The sequence below is a fragment of the Rhinichthys klamathensis genome, unplaced genomic scaffold (assembly GCF_029890125.1).
Source record: "Rhinichthys klamathensis goyatoka isolate OS25496 unplaced genomic scaffold, OSU_Roscu_1.1 h1tg000799l_1, whole genome shotgun sequence".
Taxonomy (NCBI): Eukaryota; Metazoa; Chordata; class Actinopteri; order Cypriniformes; family Leuciscidae; genus Rhinichthys; species Rhinichthys klamathensis.
In genome coordinates this window covers 295,001-312,325 of record NW_026607192.1, presented here as the reverse complement: position 1 = coordinate 312,325, position 17,325 = coordinate 295,001, and the positions used below count along the sequence as shown (strand labels likewise).

The 17,325-nt window shown below is 37.7% G+C and overlaps 1 protein-coding gene across 1 annotated transcript in view; it reads left to right on the top strand.

The window, feature by feature from the left end:
* Positions 1 to 1,449: 1,449 nt before the first annotated feature.
* The window catches only part of mast1b (microtubule associated serine/threonine kinase 1b), a 38,283-nt gene continuing 22,407 nt past the window's right edge, over positions 1,450 to 17,325 (top strand). Inside the window, exons 1-3 of the mRNA XM_056243475.1 lie at positions 1,450 to 1,640; positions 11,212 to 11,243; positions 17,301 to 17,325. The exon at positions 17,301 to 17,325 is cut by the window's right edge and continues 55 nt beyond it. Coding sequence (XP_056099450.1) covers positions 1,602 to 1,640; positions 11,212 to 11,243; positions 17,301 to 17,325 — 96 coding nt within the window. The 5' untranslated portion in view covers positions 1,450 to 1,601. The remainder of the gene's footprint in view (positions 1,641 to 11,211; positions 11,244 to 17,300) is intronic.

Genomic DNA, 17,325 nt, shown 5'->3' with positions numbered 1-17,325 from the left:
GAAGCTCAAACGTCCTGCGTAACACGAGAATGAACCTCATTGGTTCTTACAGAAGCTCATGCTGCACCAGTGTTGTGCAAGTTACTTCCAAACTGTAATACATTATAGATTACTTGTTACTGTTACTTAAAAGTAATTCATTACCTTACAATATTACTGTCTCAGAATTGTAATGCGTTACATTACTCCTGTATTACTTTTGAGTTACTTTCACCAAAATAACTACAGATGTAGTTATAATATAAAAAATAAAAAGACAAAATGTAACCTACTACAGAGCATTTTACATCCAGTAGAAGGCAATATGATGTAGCATTATGATTGTGGGCTATCCAGGCTACTAACAATATAGCAGACAAACTCAAAGTAATGGGCATATGTCCATCTCGCGAATGTACAGTCTTCTGCCATCTTTACCCATTAGCCACTCTTCCACTGGCCAGCGCGAGTCCGTGAGCACAGAGGCCGAAATCATGTCTCGTGGGAGTCGCGGCACTCCTGTAAAACACGCCCACGCCTTCACTGGACTGGACTATGTCACATAGAGGGAGATTAAATAAATCGCTATTCAAATTTATCAGAAGCTGTCATTTAGTCATCTTTATTTACAAACTTGGACACCACACGCGTCTATTTGACTGACCACGAACAGGTAATAACTTGCATCTTTCATTCGTTCGTCTCGTGGTCTTGCTTTTTTTTTTTTTTACAATAAAATTTTGGGCTAAAAGTGTGTTGTAACGGAAGCGTTACTGAACATGTACCGAGTAAAATATTACTGAAAATTGATTGGTAATGCCTTACACTACTGCGTTACAGCAAAAAGTAATATGTTACTGTAATGCATTACTTTTGTAACGCGTTACTCCCAACACTGTGCTGCACAGGAGAATGAACCTCATTGGTTCTTGCAGAAGCTCAAACGTGCTGCGTAACATGAGAATGAACAGCGAAAATCCTTAAGCTCCCGTTTACCACAACTGTGTGAGTTGATGAATGTTTATATGTGATAAAAGCCTACATTCAATCTGTTCATCATATAAAGTGACCGAGTCTTTAAACCGCTAAATTAATATGGATTAGCTTTGTTGGGTTTGGAACGACATGAGAGTGAGTAGTAATTAATGACAGAATTTTCATTTTTTTGGGTGAACTATCCCTTTAACATCCCCGAGAGATAGAGAGGATGATATGAATGAACAACACTGAGAGAGAGAGAGAGAGAGAGAGAGAGAGAGAGAGAGAGAGAGAGAGAGAGAGAGAGAGAGAGAGAGAGAGAGAGAGAGAGAGAGATGTTGATGCTGATGTTAAAAGGAGCGGACGCGCTCGCAGCGAGATTCGTGTTGATCTCGCGCACGTTCCTCTATGACGTCATGAGCGTGCGGTCGTGAGTCAGTCCAACGTTTAGACTCTTCTTCGGGATGCGAGTGTTAATGTGAATCCTCCCCTCCTCCAGCCTCTCAGACCCGCGATATGAGCTGGATAACGATGAACACGAAACGCGTGGCGTCCTGATAACAAAGTCTCGATGGACCCGAGCGGATTGAGCCTCCTCTGATCCACACAATAGCAGCCAAAGCAGCATCTCTAACGGACACGACATGGATGATTCGGGAATAATCAGGCGCAGGAGACTGCAGGTCAGATACACATCCCAATGTTTTCTGGACATGTACCATGCTAATACTGTGGTATTTGGCCACGTATAGGGGTATTCTTTGAAGTACATTGGTGTAAGAATATGGTAAACATTCAGTACTATGGTAATATATCAAAAACACCATGGTATTAATGTTTTCTAAACATGTACTATAGTAAAATCATGTTTTCTGGGTATGTGCCATGGTAATAATGTGGGTTTTGTACATGCATTCTGGTAGTATCATGGTATTCTTTGAGATTCCTTGAAGTAACATGGTATAATATTAATATGTTATACAGTCAGTACTAAGATATATAAATACCATGGTATTACTATCTGCTGACTGGTACATATAATGACAGTCTAACCAATGGAGAGTGGTATTCTTTGAAATACCATATACATTATAATCACTTAGTAGTACCTTGGTGTATATAAGTGTATACCTTGATGGTAAGTGTGTACTGTATTAGAGGTATGGTAAGTAGTACCATGATAAAACTGTGTTTTATTTGGCCATGTATAGGGGTAGTAACATAGTATTTAAAAAAAAAAATACCTTGTAACATGGTAAATAAATATGTTAAACACTCATGACTATGGTATATCAAAAATACCATTTTATTACTATCTGATTGGACCACATAAGGACAGTGGAGTTGTATTTAATTAATACTATGGTATTTGAATTTGGTATTGTTACAGTATAAATGCCATCTGACGGTGTTTGTATAAGGTGAAAATAAGTCAGCTACTTTAACATTCAGGAGCCCTGAGCTGTGATGATGAGGAGACGTTTGTGTGTGTGTGTGTGTGTGTGTGTGTTCAGTGGAGGTTATCTGAATCCTTTGCTTTGCTGGGACGGGTGTGTGTGTGTGTGTCGACATTAGAAACCGCTTGTGTATCTACAGTTTCACAATCAGTCTGATATGATATCACACACACACACACACACACACACACACACACACACACACACACACACACACACACACACACACACACACACACACACACACACACATACATTCATCAGTAGAGAGATGTTCATGAAGTCTGAGACATGATAAGAAAGAGAGAGAGACGGACTCTGTGTGTTATCTGAGAATTTCAGCCCAAATCCGCACACATATAGATTAAGCTTATTTTTAGGGAAATATATTTAATTATTTTGTTGTGTTCATTCAGCATACATAATTTTCATGACAATTAAGCACATTTACCCCCATATTGTCATTATTGTAATGCAAAAAAGTACAGTAGGAAATATCTTTTTAATTTGAAAAAATAAATAAATAAATCATTTAAATCAGGAAAAAATGAAATGCAGCACAACAAACACTGCCAGCCATTTTACAGTTATAAATAATATATCAGTATCTATCAGTTCCAGAGATCATCTGACATTTACAGTAATGAGAACTTGGGATGAAATGTGTCACCAAACAAAAATCAAACCAAACTGTATCATAAAGATAAGATAAACCATATTTCAACATATGTTTCAAGACCATGCAAACATTTAGCATCAGCATTTGAATTTACAGTAATGAGAGAATTTGGGATGAGATGTTTTAAACTGTCATGAAAAAAAAAAAATGTCAGAATGCAAAAGAAAAAAAATCTTAATTGTCCTAAAATAGGCTTGATTTATGCAGAATATAATTGCTTGCCATTGTGTGTGACTGTGACACATTTTTTTGCTCAGTGTGAGAATAATTGCCCTCCACCGTTTGTTTCCGTGTCCCTCGGGTCTCTTCTGAGCATCACACACACACACACACATTGTGTCGGTTATTCAGTTAACACCCTCCTCCCGCTGCCATATGGTGCAACACCGTCTCGGAGGTCAAAGGTCACTCCCATCATGCAGCAGGGCCCGCGTACACATTGCAGGAGTGTTTCAGCACGCGGCTCATCATTTATATTTTTAGAGATGCATCAAAATGATTTTTTTATATCAAAACTAAAATGCAAAATTTTAAGTTAGCCAAAAACCAAAAACTGAAAAAAAAAATAATAATTTGTTTTTCAATGATCAATTCAATAATCAAATTTATTTCATAATCGATCGACACTCAAATAAGTTTATTTTACAAACATTTAAATTGCCGTTTTTATATCAACTTTTTAATAACATATGTTTCTACTCCCAATTTGTTGTTGAAATATAGATATTTAAATGGTGGCTGAAATCATTTTAATGACAGATTTATTCAAATCTTCAAATGTTCAAGTCACTTTCGTCGGAGTAAGATTGGCGATGTACCGTCTCTTAATTAACTACACAAAAATACAGCAAGATTTTTAACTCTATACTAGAAAATGAAGAACAGAGAATGTGCATCAGGTGTGTTTTGCTTTTTCATTTATGAATCCACTAAACTTTACATGTTATGTTATGTTATTATTGTTACAATGCTATTATATATGTGCAGGAAATTAGCTTATTTTGTTGTAAATATAAAAGGGTCACAATGTCACAAATATATTGCCATATATATTGTGGTTTTCCATACATAGTATTTCCCAACTTCAGCTTCCCGCTCGTATTTAAAACTTTGTGATGCGTATGCGTTCGACTCGTAAATACGAACTTTCCGACATGACTTGAACTCGCCATTATTGCATCAAATAATGAAGATGTCACTAACAGGTATAAGTCAAAATATGCTGAGTTTTTAATGTAGTGCGTATATAGAGTTATTTCTCTAGCAACTAACAAGCTGTGGACACTGAATTGCTCTAGACATATTGCTGTAGAAATGTTTTTAATGTTAACTGATTTAATTACTGATTTACTTGACTAATGTTAACAAATGAAACCTTATTGTAAATTTACCGAAATATCCGTATCTTACCCTTGTTCCCTTAGTTTCTATAGCCTACGATCTTTACCAGTATTTTTGCGCTAATTTACAAGTATATCCCTCTTTAAATAAAATTTCCACAATACAACTTTTTAAACTCGATAGCTTTGATAAATTAATATTTTTGTTATTAATATTAATATTAATATTAATATATTTGTTGTAATTTAAGGGAGTATTTCTATAAAACGGTTAATCAGACTTATGTAAATCTGCTGGTTTCTCATAAAAACTTTATTTATTTTAATCTTTTAAATGAATGAATCCCCCCAAAAAATTCACAAATATTTTCATTAAAAACTTAGTACAACTTTTTTTTCAACGTGACTTTCCTAAGACCAAATTAACGGTATTTTTATATGTTTTTCCACCATTTGGGGAGCTTGACCGCGTCCGTCCTCGTGTTGGCTCCTGAAGTCGACCCTCGAGACCCCGTCTTTGCTTTGTCGCAGACCCCAGCAGATTTCCGTGAGTCTGGCCGCTCTCTCGGTTAATCACTGAAGGCATCTGATGCACATTTTCTCCTGATGCAGAGAGCCATTAGGAAAAATAGTTGGAGGAAATCCCGAAAACCCCGGCAGAAGGCGCAGCGATAACTCTCGGGCTGTTTTGCGTGCTGTCGGCTGGCACACGCGTGAGACGCTCTTAGGTTAATGACGCTCAGATTATGGGGTTGGCACGGTAAATGATGGGTTTGCACCAAACGGCGGGCAGGAGGCCCAGCTTGTGCCATTTCATTAAAGCTCAGACTGCTTTACAGCTCGTCGTCATTCAGCCGGATCATCTGATGATCAGACTCTATTCAACTCATGTTAAAAAGAGAAATATAAAACAGTATGTAGATAATAAGTAGATTTTGACAAGTGGTGCTTAATATAGCCTAGTTGTTAGGATGTTGATTAGGATTAGTGGTTTCTTGGGGGATTCTGGGTGGTTGGGTTATTATGGTCTGTTAATATGACTCAAATTTCAGTGTACTTACCTAGAAAGTACTGGCTAATATAAGGTAAGTACATGGGTTAGGGGTAGGTTCAGGGTTAGTACCTAGTTATTACCCAGTACAGTAGTTATAATTACTATAATAAGTACATAGTAAGTACATGGGTAACAGGACTGTAAAAGGAAGCGTTACCATCTCTTCTTCAGTATAAGTCTGTTTTTCTGTATAGTCTGTTTCACCCATTTTACCATCTGACTGGTTTAAAGCGCAAGTATGTACCATAGACTGTTAAAAATATGGGCAAAGCGTTTGTGACGTCACCCATAGACTTTCTGAAGAACAGTTTTGAGGGCATTTATGGGGGGTGGGCGGCGCCATCTTGGAAAATCTTTTCAGAAAGGATACAGAGGTGGTATGATGTGTTGTGTCAGATCATGGCCGAGACGTCAAATTTCAGGAATTCCACTCGGCACAGCCCGTTATCAGCTGTCAATCAAGCTGTCAATCAAAGTTAACCACGCCGTTATTTGTCATACATTTTCTATCTAAATACGATCTAAACTAACGAGTTAGAAAAAAATTCACCCCCCTCACAGTTGTCAGGCACTCGGAACCTATCGAAAAATACTATAAAAGTCCATGGGACCAACCTGAAAAAACATGAATTTATGCGGTGAAAACGGACATTTTAACATGGGGTCTATGGATATTTGCTCCCTTTTGGGACCTGCCCCTAGAGGATTTTAGATGTATTGCAGTTTTTCGCACTTCCGGGTAGGCTTCATTTTTCAGATTAGAATGTTGCCGCTTGGTATGTACATGTTTGTCAAAATATGAATATGAAATTTCAGTAACACTTTACAATAAGGTCTCCTTTGTTAACATTAGTTATTGGTGCATTAGTCTCTAAACATCTAATGCATATGGCACACTTAACTGAAAACACTTCAGGATTTTGGTGAGGAAGTCGCCGTCTGATTGGTTGAACTCTACAGGATTTCCGGGAGACGTGTGTGTGGCTTTCTTTAACGGTCCGCCTGGAAACCAAGCAGTCGTGAAGCCAAACCCCCTCATGGAAAAAGAAAACGGTTGTGTTTACAACTGTGACAATGAGCGCTTATTAGGATCAACTAAACGCTGGATTTTTAAAAGTATGTGAAGTATGTTAAGTTTGTGGCATGGACTCTTTAAAATACGTCCAAGAGTTTTACACTCCGGTCTGTTATTGTAGGGACTTCGACGTTACATTTTCACACCCCTAAACATGACGTGGAACAAAACGAGCTGTGATTGGTCGCTTTGCGAGTCAATCAGACGGCCTCTGGGCTCTGTTCATTGTTAGTTAATGTAAACTGATGTAATTAACTAATGTTAACAAATTAAGGCTTATTGTAAAGTGTTAACGCAAGTTCATAAGAAATAATAAGAAACATGAACTAAAAATAAGCAATAAATGTTTTACAGCATTTATTAATCTTATTTGTTAATGTTAGTTATTTAATAAAAATACACGTGTTCATCATCTGTTCATGTTAGTTCATTCGAGCAGCTTTTGATATTAAAAATGTATTATTAAATGTTGAAGTTAACATAGTGATGAAACCTTTTTACAGTTTTTGGTATTCCAGTTTATCAGCATTTTTGTGCTTCTTTAAAAAAATATCCTTCAATTGTTTTAATTTCTACAAACTTTTTAAACTCTAACTTTTACAAATGATAAAACTATGTTGTAATTTAAAGAAGTATTTCTGTAAAACGGCTCATCAGTCTCTTGTAAATCTACCGGACAAACAATTTCAAACAACTTTATTAATTATAATAATTTACACAAAGAGCAGGAAATGAGCTGGAGTCATTAGTCATTGCTCATTGAGTTCATAATAATCATATTTTAACCATCTTCTGAAATGTTAAAATTATTGGTAACACTTTACTTAAAGACTTTATGTGTAATGCATTATAAAAGTATTTTTTAATGCATTAATTATGTCTTTAATGCACCATTATGGTCTAATGACTTATTGTAAACAAGGTTATAATACATATTAATTGTTACACATTTAGAAAGTATAAAGCTAAAGCAATCTATATTGTTAAAAGTGCTATATAAAGGAAGGTGACTTGACTTGACTTAAAGCATTACATATAGTGATAGTGATAATTAATTGCGATAATTAGCTTAAAAGCCCTGTCTAATCTTTTCTAACTGTATAATATTGTAAAGCGGCTCTCAGGCTTCAGGCTCGCTCTCCATTACAGCATCTGAAGTGCTTTGCTCGGCTGATCTCTGCTCAGAGTTTGCTCTCGTCCGGCTCCATCTGTCCACTCCAGTTCGCCGAGCTACTCTTCTCCACAGGCAGGGTTTCTGGGAAGCTTTTACAGCATTTAAGGACGGAAAACTCAATTACTGGCTAAAATTAAACACGTGAGTCACAGTGAAACAAACAGACGGCACGAGTGCCACGTCTTTCTTCAGAACAACAAGAGCTGAGCTCCAGCCTTCTGTTGCTTAACGTGGAAGGGTAATTTAACGGATTACTTCACCTCAAAATGAAAATTTCCTGATAATTTACTCACCCCAATGCCTTCCAAGATGTTCATGTCTTTCTTTCTTCAGTTGAAAAGAAATTAAGTTGGTTGAGGAAAACATTTCAGGGTTTTTCTCCAGACAATGGACTTTAACGGTAACCAAATTGTTGAAGTCCAAATCAATGCAGTTTCAAAGGGCTTTGAAGAGCTTCACACGGCTCTGCACGATCCCAGGGTATTATCTAGCGAAACGATCCGTCATTTTCTAAAAAGAATAAACATTTATATACTTTTTAACCACAATTGTTCGTCTTGTGCTGGTCTGCGACGCACCAGGCATTACGTAATCACGTTGGGAAGGTCAAGCTGGACGTAGGCGTAAGAACCGCCCCATTCGAACCGCAGCCTTCTGTTGCTTTACGTGGAAGGGTAATTTAACGAAGAGAACGTCTCATACATTTATAATGTTGAAAAGGAATACATGTTTTCATTGACAGATGTTTTGGCATCATCATAAAATTAATTTTATTAGACTTAATTCAGTCTGTGTTGACAAAACTATTTACTGTACAACGTTAATAGGAAAGATAAATGAATATCAACAGCGGCAGCAAAAACAGTGTACCAGATATATTTCTCCAAGATTAAACATATCAACGTTGTCATTTCCATTACCTGACCAAACACTTGAGTTGTCATGACAACAATAATATTTGGAAAACATGATTTTGCCATTTTGGTTTTATGGTACTTACTGTAGAAAGCACTTTAAAAGCACCAGACCGACGCAAGGAAATATGTAATTCAGCTAAAGATCAGTCCAGTGCGAGTGTATGTTTTGACATGCGTGCTGTAATACTCGTGGGGTCGTGATCTCTCATGGTATTTACAGTATAATTGACCCGTGGGGTCAGCCAGAGAGCGTTTCACCACAGTCGATAGAGATGGAGCCAGAGCCGCAGCGTTTAAGAGCCTCTGGAGGGATTATTCACAGGGTGACCCGATGTTATCATGTCAGCAGCACACCGGCACACTTTACCAGGGCCTGCGTTGTCACGGAAACACACACTTTTATTGATGATCAATAAGAAACATGGAAGCAGACTAGAGCGCAGTGATGCGGCTTTTGATCAGTCAGTCGATGCAAAATTAGCATCTTCTGTTGCTGAATAATAATGCTAAAAATACAGCACTTATGAAACAGACTTTTCCTTTCTTATTGTCATAAAGGAAGATGTTGAAGGCCACTCTCAGCCCTGCTGAGCTTTAATATGCGAAAACCTTCTGAAGCATTTAGATTTTTTATTTTTTTTTTTATAGCTGTTCGCAAAATCTGTTTATGTTTTTAATATTTTTTGTATCAGGTGAATCTCAAGACAACATCTCTAGGTAATTGTTCGCCTCAAAACACACTTTTAACTTAAAAGCTTTTTGCTTCTTATGTTTCTAGGGGAAAAAACACAATTCTACGACCATGTATATATAGTTCAATTAGCAACATGACAACATTTAACATGTTATTATTACATATGGCAATGTTAATGCATTTGGTGGCAGACTAGATCTGCCATGCTGCTGCTTCTGCTGTTGATTATTGCTGTTTCTGCAGAGCAATTATAGACTTACTACTGTTAATAGATAGATACACAGACATAGCCTACATAAACTCTGTATCAGATCTAGGCAGGTGGAGCTGGGGAGGTGGAGGGAAAAGAGAGGTCTTGTTTTCTGCTGTGGTGAAATACCTGGACATGATCTTGACTGGTTTCAATTCTGAAAGCACACACACACAGACACACACACGCGCACACACACGCACACACACACACGCGCGCGCGTGACCAAGGACATCTGAGCGCTCCTATTGATTAGTGATCAATATCAATTGATGCTTATAATGTTTGTTGATTAAAGCTGCTGCAAGCTTTATTTGTTGAGTAACATAACATGCATAAATGTTATATTTATTTTAATATAGTTGGCTAAAGGTGACAGCGGCCTGTGCTCAGCAAAAGCTTTTATGCTGAAATTGTGTGTTTGCTTGCTATGGATGGTTGTTTCCGCCACAGAATGAAAAATAAAAAGGTAATTGCGACTTTTTAATCTCACAATTCTGACTTTTGTCTTGCATTTGCAAGTTTAGATCTCACAATTTGGACTTTGTAATTCCCAATTCTGAGTTTATATCTGACAATTCTGAGAAACAAAATCATTGGGAGTTATAATCTTGGAATTTGGAGGTTAAAAAAGCCAGAATACCATGTTTATATCTTACAATTCTGCGAAAGAGTAATCGCGAATTAAGAAATTGGATTTGCAAGGTTAAAAAAGTCTAAATTCGAAGTTTTATCTCAATTTGCAATCACCTTTTTAATTTTTGTTACTTCCTGGCGTAAACAAGCTTCCATGGTTTGGTGACAAATCAATCACAATAAGACCAGGAACATGAATTAAGAAAGTAAAGAGTATTTCTGGATCTGTTTTGAGGTTCGGATCAGTTTAACATGAGCGGCGAGTGGTTTCTCTGGGTCTGAATGAGCATCTGCTGAAGTTCTGCAGAGAGAGACACAGAGTCTGTCAGGAAGATGAACGAGAGGATATTATGTGGTTCAATCACAGACACAGCGAGAGAAATGAAGGACGGGAACGCTGCCAGAACAGCATCAGCTTCTCTCTGTACATGCCAAGTGTGTTGAGTTTGTTTGTTTCAGTGTTTTGTCCACACAAACCGAACAGACGGTTTCATTTACAGTTTTCGAATAATGAGACAAAACCTTTCAAATACAAATTTGGTGACATTCACACACCTTACTTTAAACATATGAAATAGTTTCTGCCTTTATTTTAAACACTAGATCTTTTGTTTTATTATTTAAACCCAACAAGTTTAGTTTTGTCAAGTGTTTTACTTGTAAATGTAGCGTTGTTAACGCTAAGATTAATAAACGCTGAAAAAATTTATTGCTTTTTGTTAGTTCACGATTCTTATGATATATCAACTTTCGATAACACTTTAAAATAAGGTTTCATGGTAACAAATGAGACCTTATTGTAAAGTGTTAGTGTAAAGTGTTATACATGCCTCTTTCTTATGCTAATTCTGGTGTTTTGTATGGAATTTAATGACATTATAAGTGTGTCTGAGATAGTGTGTTTATTTCAAACTCCTGACTGATCTCTGTCTTCTCTCTGTGTGTTTCTCCGTCTCCTTCTCGTCGTCTTCGTCCCAGAAGGATCTTCCCCTGCCCCGTAAGAACAGCAGGTGAGTCCATCTTCAATGATAAGAAGAAGATAAATGATTCTTATGCATATTTTTATTCGGATTACATGCATGTATCAGGGTTTGTGTTGAAAATCCCATAACAGTTGAGTAACTTGAGTCAAGTCAAGTCAAGTCAGATTTATTTATAAAGCACATTTAAAAACAACTTCCGCTGACCAAAGTGCTGTACATATGGATCAGTTTATGTTTACATGAGTCCCATGTTTACATCCAGAGTTGCAAATTTAACTTGTGTGCAAATAAAACAATTGTGAATAAAGCACCATATCCATGTCATTTGTTCAAGAGAACAGAATTGATACTTCCAGGGAAATTGGTGAAAAATATCTGTAATAAAAATAGAAGTTGCTGCTCTTTTTTCCTCTTTTTTCTTCTTTTGCGCTCGGGTGCCTGGCGTTTGGGAATGCGATCATGTGAGACGCTTCTCAGAAGGAATTATTAAACCAGTTCATTCTGATGACAAACTTTGAGACATTTGAGATGCTGTGCAGTGCGATTGGTCCACTGGTTTGTCCAGTTATCCAATCACATGATGTGATGACTTTGCCAATTGGCGATTGGCTCTTTTTTTTTAGAAGGCGGGACTTATTCCGCCATTTTGAGCGTTGTTGCATTTCTCCCATTCATAGTAATATGAGTGAAGTGTGTTTAGTATATATAGTCTTTGGATTTGTTCATTAGATGTGTTCTCATAATAGTTTATCTGCATACTTTTTTGTAGAATATATGCACATTTTGGCGTTTTACAAAATGAATCCTTATGAAAAATTACCATGGTAACCTCTAATATACCAATGTACAGTTATGTTTCCATCCGCCTATTTTTATGCAAATTTGTATGCAAATAGTCAGGTTATCGCATAAAACAACACTGGATGGAAACATAACTGTACATTGGTATATTAAAGGCTTCCATGATCATTTTCATGAGGGTTTATTTGTGTGCAGTACAAACTCAACCTGTCTTACTTTGTCTTTTTCTCTCTCTGTCCATTTCTCTAAAAGCTTTCCCTTATTCATGATTTTTTTTTCTCGTGATTCTTAGTTGTATAATCCACCGTGACCTCCGGGAAAAAGCATATTGCACTTAATTTTAGAAACACACACACACACACACTCACTCAGTAGCATCTTATGAACGGATGCACCACACCTGCCCCCCCTCTTTTAACGCTCGCCTTGGTATCATCCGCTGCCCTCGAGATTTTACCCAGAATTCCCCCCTGGACTCTGTTTTCCAGTGTGTGAGCAAAGCCAGACGCTCTAACCGCTCTCCATCTGATGCTGTTTGTGATGCGCACTGGTTATTTCCGAGCGTCTGCGTCTGCTTTGAGCTCTTGATCATGCAGGGCGACATGTTTCGTCGCACTAAAAGGTGAAATGTTTTTAAAAATCTGTTTTAAATGCGATTTTACTACACATGAAGATGTCGCTGATGTCATTGTTTATCTGCAGCTGGTGACACACTAACTGAATGACCTCATTAATGCAGCGAGTTTAACATGTTAGTCAATGTTGTGATAAATGCGTCTGATTTAATATGATATTTTCATGCAAATAGCGTGTATATTATGGTGTTTCATATCTGAGCCACAAATTATGTTGTTTGACTCAAAACGAACAACATTTTACTCTGTTGAGGCTGGTGTTATTAGTCACAAAGGCCTGCAATTTTTTTGGACTCACATTTTTGAATACTTGTTGATCATTTGAATGCATTGGTGAATCATTGAAACACACATTGAAAGCTTTCTCACAACTTCTGAGGTTTTAGTCCAAGTAGAAAGATGTAAAGGTTGATGTCAGACCTCTAATAATGAAGTGTATGTTACCTTGTAAAGCTTGACATATGGAAATAATAGTCAGAAAAATTATTTTTTGTACCTGTAGACAAAATATGAAATAAAATATATCTAGGTGCAGGTGAGTAATAAAAAAAGGTAAAAATTAGAATGCAGGAATTCTAAATTAGAATGTTTCACTCAAATATTTAAAACAATTCAAACCAGATTGGAATTCTAAAGATGTCAGTTGGGAGAAAATACTGTGAACAACAGATTTAAAAATCAACAGTCCACAAGAAACGCAACAAATATATACAAATACAAACCATACAACACTGTATTGTATTGTATTGTGTATTGCAAAGGTCAGTCCTGCCTGTAAAACCCTGTAAAGCCTGACATATATATATAAAAAAACACACTTCAGTTTTATTCAGAGGCACAAACTGAGCAAAAATATGCAATTTGGTGCAGATAATAATAATATGGCTAGAAAGTAAGATGAAATTCTGACTGTAATGTAAATCAACAAGATCTTTATACCTAAAATGCATATAAATATCAGTCAATATCTGCCACTAATATGTCTTAGTAAGATGATATTTAAAATGTTTAGGTTTATGATGTCATAGCTCTGTCGTTTTAAAACATATAAAGCAATGCAATACGATGATGATTGACAGATGAACTAATAAACCTTCCTCAGAATCCTGAAGATCTGAACATGATTTTTTCTAAAAGCGTATGTCTCGATAATCAAGTCTCGATAATCAAGTAAACCTTAGTGGCTTCAATCGGTAAGTGTACATCATGAAATATTACGAACAAATGAAAGTTATTCTTACATTTACTTAAAAAAAATCAGTTAAGATTTCACAGCAAAAAACACATTAACCACGAAGACGTTTTTTTTTTATATAATTATACGAAAAGGCCTTTTCTTCTTAAAAAAAAAACAACCTATCCATCAGATGACAGAAGACATGTCTTAGATTGTGTGCAACGGGTTTGTCAGCAAAGTTTTGATCATGTTGATCATTTAGAGGCACTTTGCATATCAAATATGACGCAGTGGGCTTCAGAGGATTAAAAAGGACACTGTCTCTTTAAGAACGGTCACTCTGTTCAGGATGGTGCCTTAAGAGTCTACACCTGTGTGTGTGTGTTTACTAGTACTGTATTAGGCAGCGCTGTTTGACATGCTTCGACATCATTGTGATAGTCTGCGATCAAATATCAAAGATCAAATCTCTCTTTGGGGGTTGTGTTGTATCAGCAGCTCCGTCAGAGAGGCAGAGGGACACTGCACCCTGTGAGACTCTATTAGTCTGTTCATTCAGCAGTTTTCCAGCTGCTCTCTGCTCAATGTAGCTGAATTCAGCTTTTACTTTCCTTAATTGTGGGGACATTTGCTCCTCACAATGAAGATAAAACATGACACACACACACTCACACACACGCACACACACACACACACACACACACACACACACACACACACACACACACACACACACACACACACACACACACACACACACACACACAGTCAGTCTGTGTATGTCTGTAATAGTGTGTAATGGCTCTCATACACTCACTCAAGGCGTATCAAGTATCTCGCGTTCACTCTCACTCCTCCATTAGCTTGCTCTCTCTCTCTCTCTCTCTGTCTCCCTCTCCCTCTCTCTCTCTCTCTGAGTGCCTCTCTGTTTCTTCAGAGTGCCTGTACGCACAGACTGAGATTGATGACTGTTGAAATGGAATTTTATGTATCGCTGTTGTTCTACTGCAGGGCACAAACTCACTCACTCACTCACTCACTCACTCACTCACTCACTCACACACACACACACACACACACACACACACACACACACACACACACACACACACACACACACACACACACACACACACACACACACACACACACACACACACACACACACACACACACAGTCGGGTATGGGGGTGGTGAAAGTAGCGAGGTCTCAGGTGCAGAGTGATGGGCTTTTAATGATGATAATAAAATAAAACAAAATACAAACAAAACTACCCTGAGGGGGAAGACCTGACTTGACTTTGACTCTACTTTGACTTGACTTGACCTTGACCTTGACTTGACTTGACTTTGACTTTACTTTGACTCAACGTTGACCTTGACTTGACCTTGACTTGACCTTGACTTTACTTTGACTCTACTTTGACTCTACTTTGACTTCACTTTGACTCTACTTTGACTTGACTTGACTTGACCTTGACTTGACTTGACTTGACTTGACTTGACTTGACTTGACCTTGACTTGACCTTGACTGGACTTTGACTTGACTTTGACTCCACTTTGACTCTACTTTGACTTGACTTGACCTTGACTTGACTTGACTTTGACTCTACTTTGACTTGACTTGACTTTGACTCTACTTTGACTTGACTTGACTTGACCTTGACTGGACTTTGACTCTACTTTGACTTGACTTGACCTTGACTGGACTTTGACTCTACTTTGACTTGACTTGACTTGACCTTGACTTGACTTGACCTTAGGGCTGTCAATCTTCCTCTATAATACTATTCGAATTCCATTCCTTGTTTTATTTAATATTCGAATAATATTCGAATATTAAATGCTCAAATTCATCCTATTATTAATATTTACGACATTACTCAGGCTTATGGAACGCCAATGCCACTATAGCATGTGGTTGTTGTTACACGTTCTGTCCACTAGAGGGACATCTAACATTACAATAAACATTTTATTCGTGCTGAATATGGTTGAAGCGCTTCCGATGGTTTTCGGCTAATATCTCCGCGAAAACACCACCAAAAATTCTGACATTTATATCGTTCTTTTCAGTTCGACTAGACGGTTCCAACGAGTTTGGTGCTCACCGAATCCGTTGAGTTTTCGTCAAGATATTTGCGCTTCACGGGCGCTTTTTTACGTCGTTAAACATTTACCATTTTTGACCGTATTGTTACGATCAACGTGTATAACGTGCACAATTGTGTTACGATTCAAAAACTTTATTGTTCATCAGACGAAACAAAAGCATTTCATTTTCACATGCGTGTAAGCCAAGAAGGTGGTGAGAAAGACAAGATTGCATATAAAAAAATAAATATTCGAATAGTAACTTCAGCATTCGAATAGTATTGATTTTTTTAATATTCGAATTATATTCGAATTTTGGAATTCGTTCCAACAGCCCTACTTGACCTTGACTTGACCTTGACTGGACTTTGACTCTACTTTGACTTGACTTTGACTCCACTTTGACTCTACTTTGACTTGACTTGACCTTGACTTGACTTGACTTTGACTTTGACTCTACTTTGACTTGACTTGACTTTGACTCTACTTTGACTTGACTTGACTTTGACTCTACTTTGACTTGACTTGACTTTGACTTGACTTGACTTGACTTGACTTGACTTGACTTGACTTGACTTGACTTGACCTTGACTGGACTTTGACTTGACTTGACTTTGACTCTACTTTGACTTTGACTAGACTTGACTTGACTTGACTTTGACTTGACTTTGACTTGACTTTGACTTGACTTGACTTGACTTTGACTCTACTTTGACTTTGACTTGACTTGACTATAGGAGGAACAAACAAGGGTAGACATACGACTGCAAACACAAGGAGAATAAATAGGGAGCTAACGAGGCAGGTAATGAGGGAGGATGTGGGGCAAATAAACCAATAATTAGGGAACAAAAAGGGCAGGGTCAGACAATCGACAGGTGAGCACATGGCTTGTCATGTTTCCTTGTGCCATGTGCTCACACCAAACATGGCAAGGAAGCAGGCGGCCGATGTAAAACACGAACCACGTCCTACACAGAACACAACACACGTGGACAGAAGAGCATACGGCCGAGCGAACTCGAAACCGCACGCTCACACGACAAAACACGCGGAGCATGAATGTCCGAATCCCGACACAGAACTGAAGCCTAACTAGACTGACGTGCCGGGATCCGAACACCGCGCCCCGCGACCCGAACACCGCGCCCCGCACATGTAACAAGGCACACAGACAAGAGAGCGCACGGCTCCACAAGCTCGAAACCTTATTTATTTTTATTTATTCATTTATTTAGCGATGGTGTGTTGATTGTGCAGAGCTTTAGCCATTTCTTTATGTCCTCTCTGATTGTCTCAGTAAAGAGCCGCTGATTAAAATACTTTATTTTGTTCTCGAGACTAAACCATTTCACTCTCTGTTTGTTTGTCTGCAGTTGCCGCAGTAACCGGAAGAGTTTG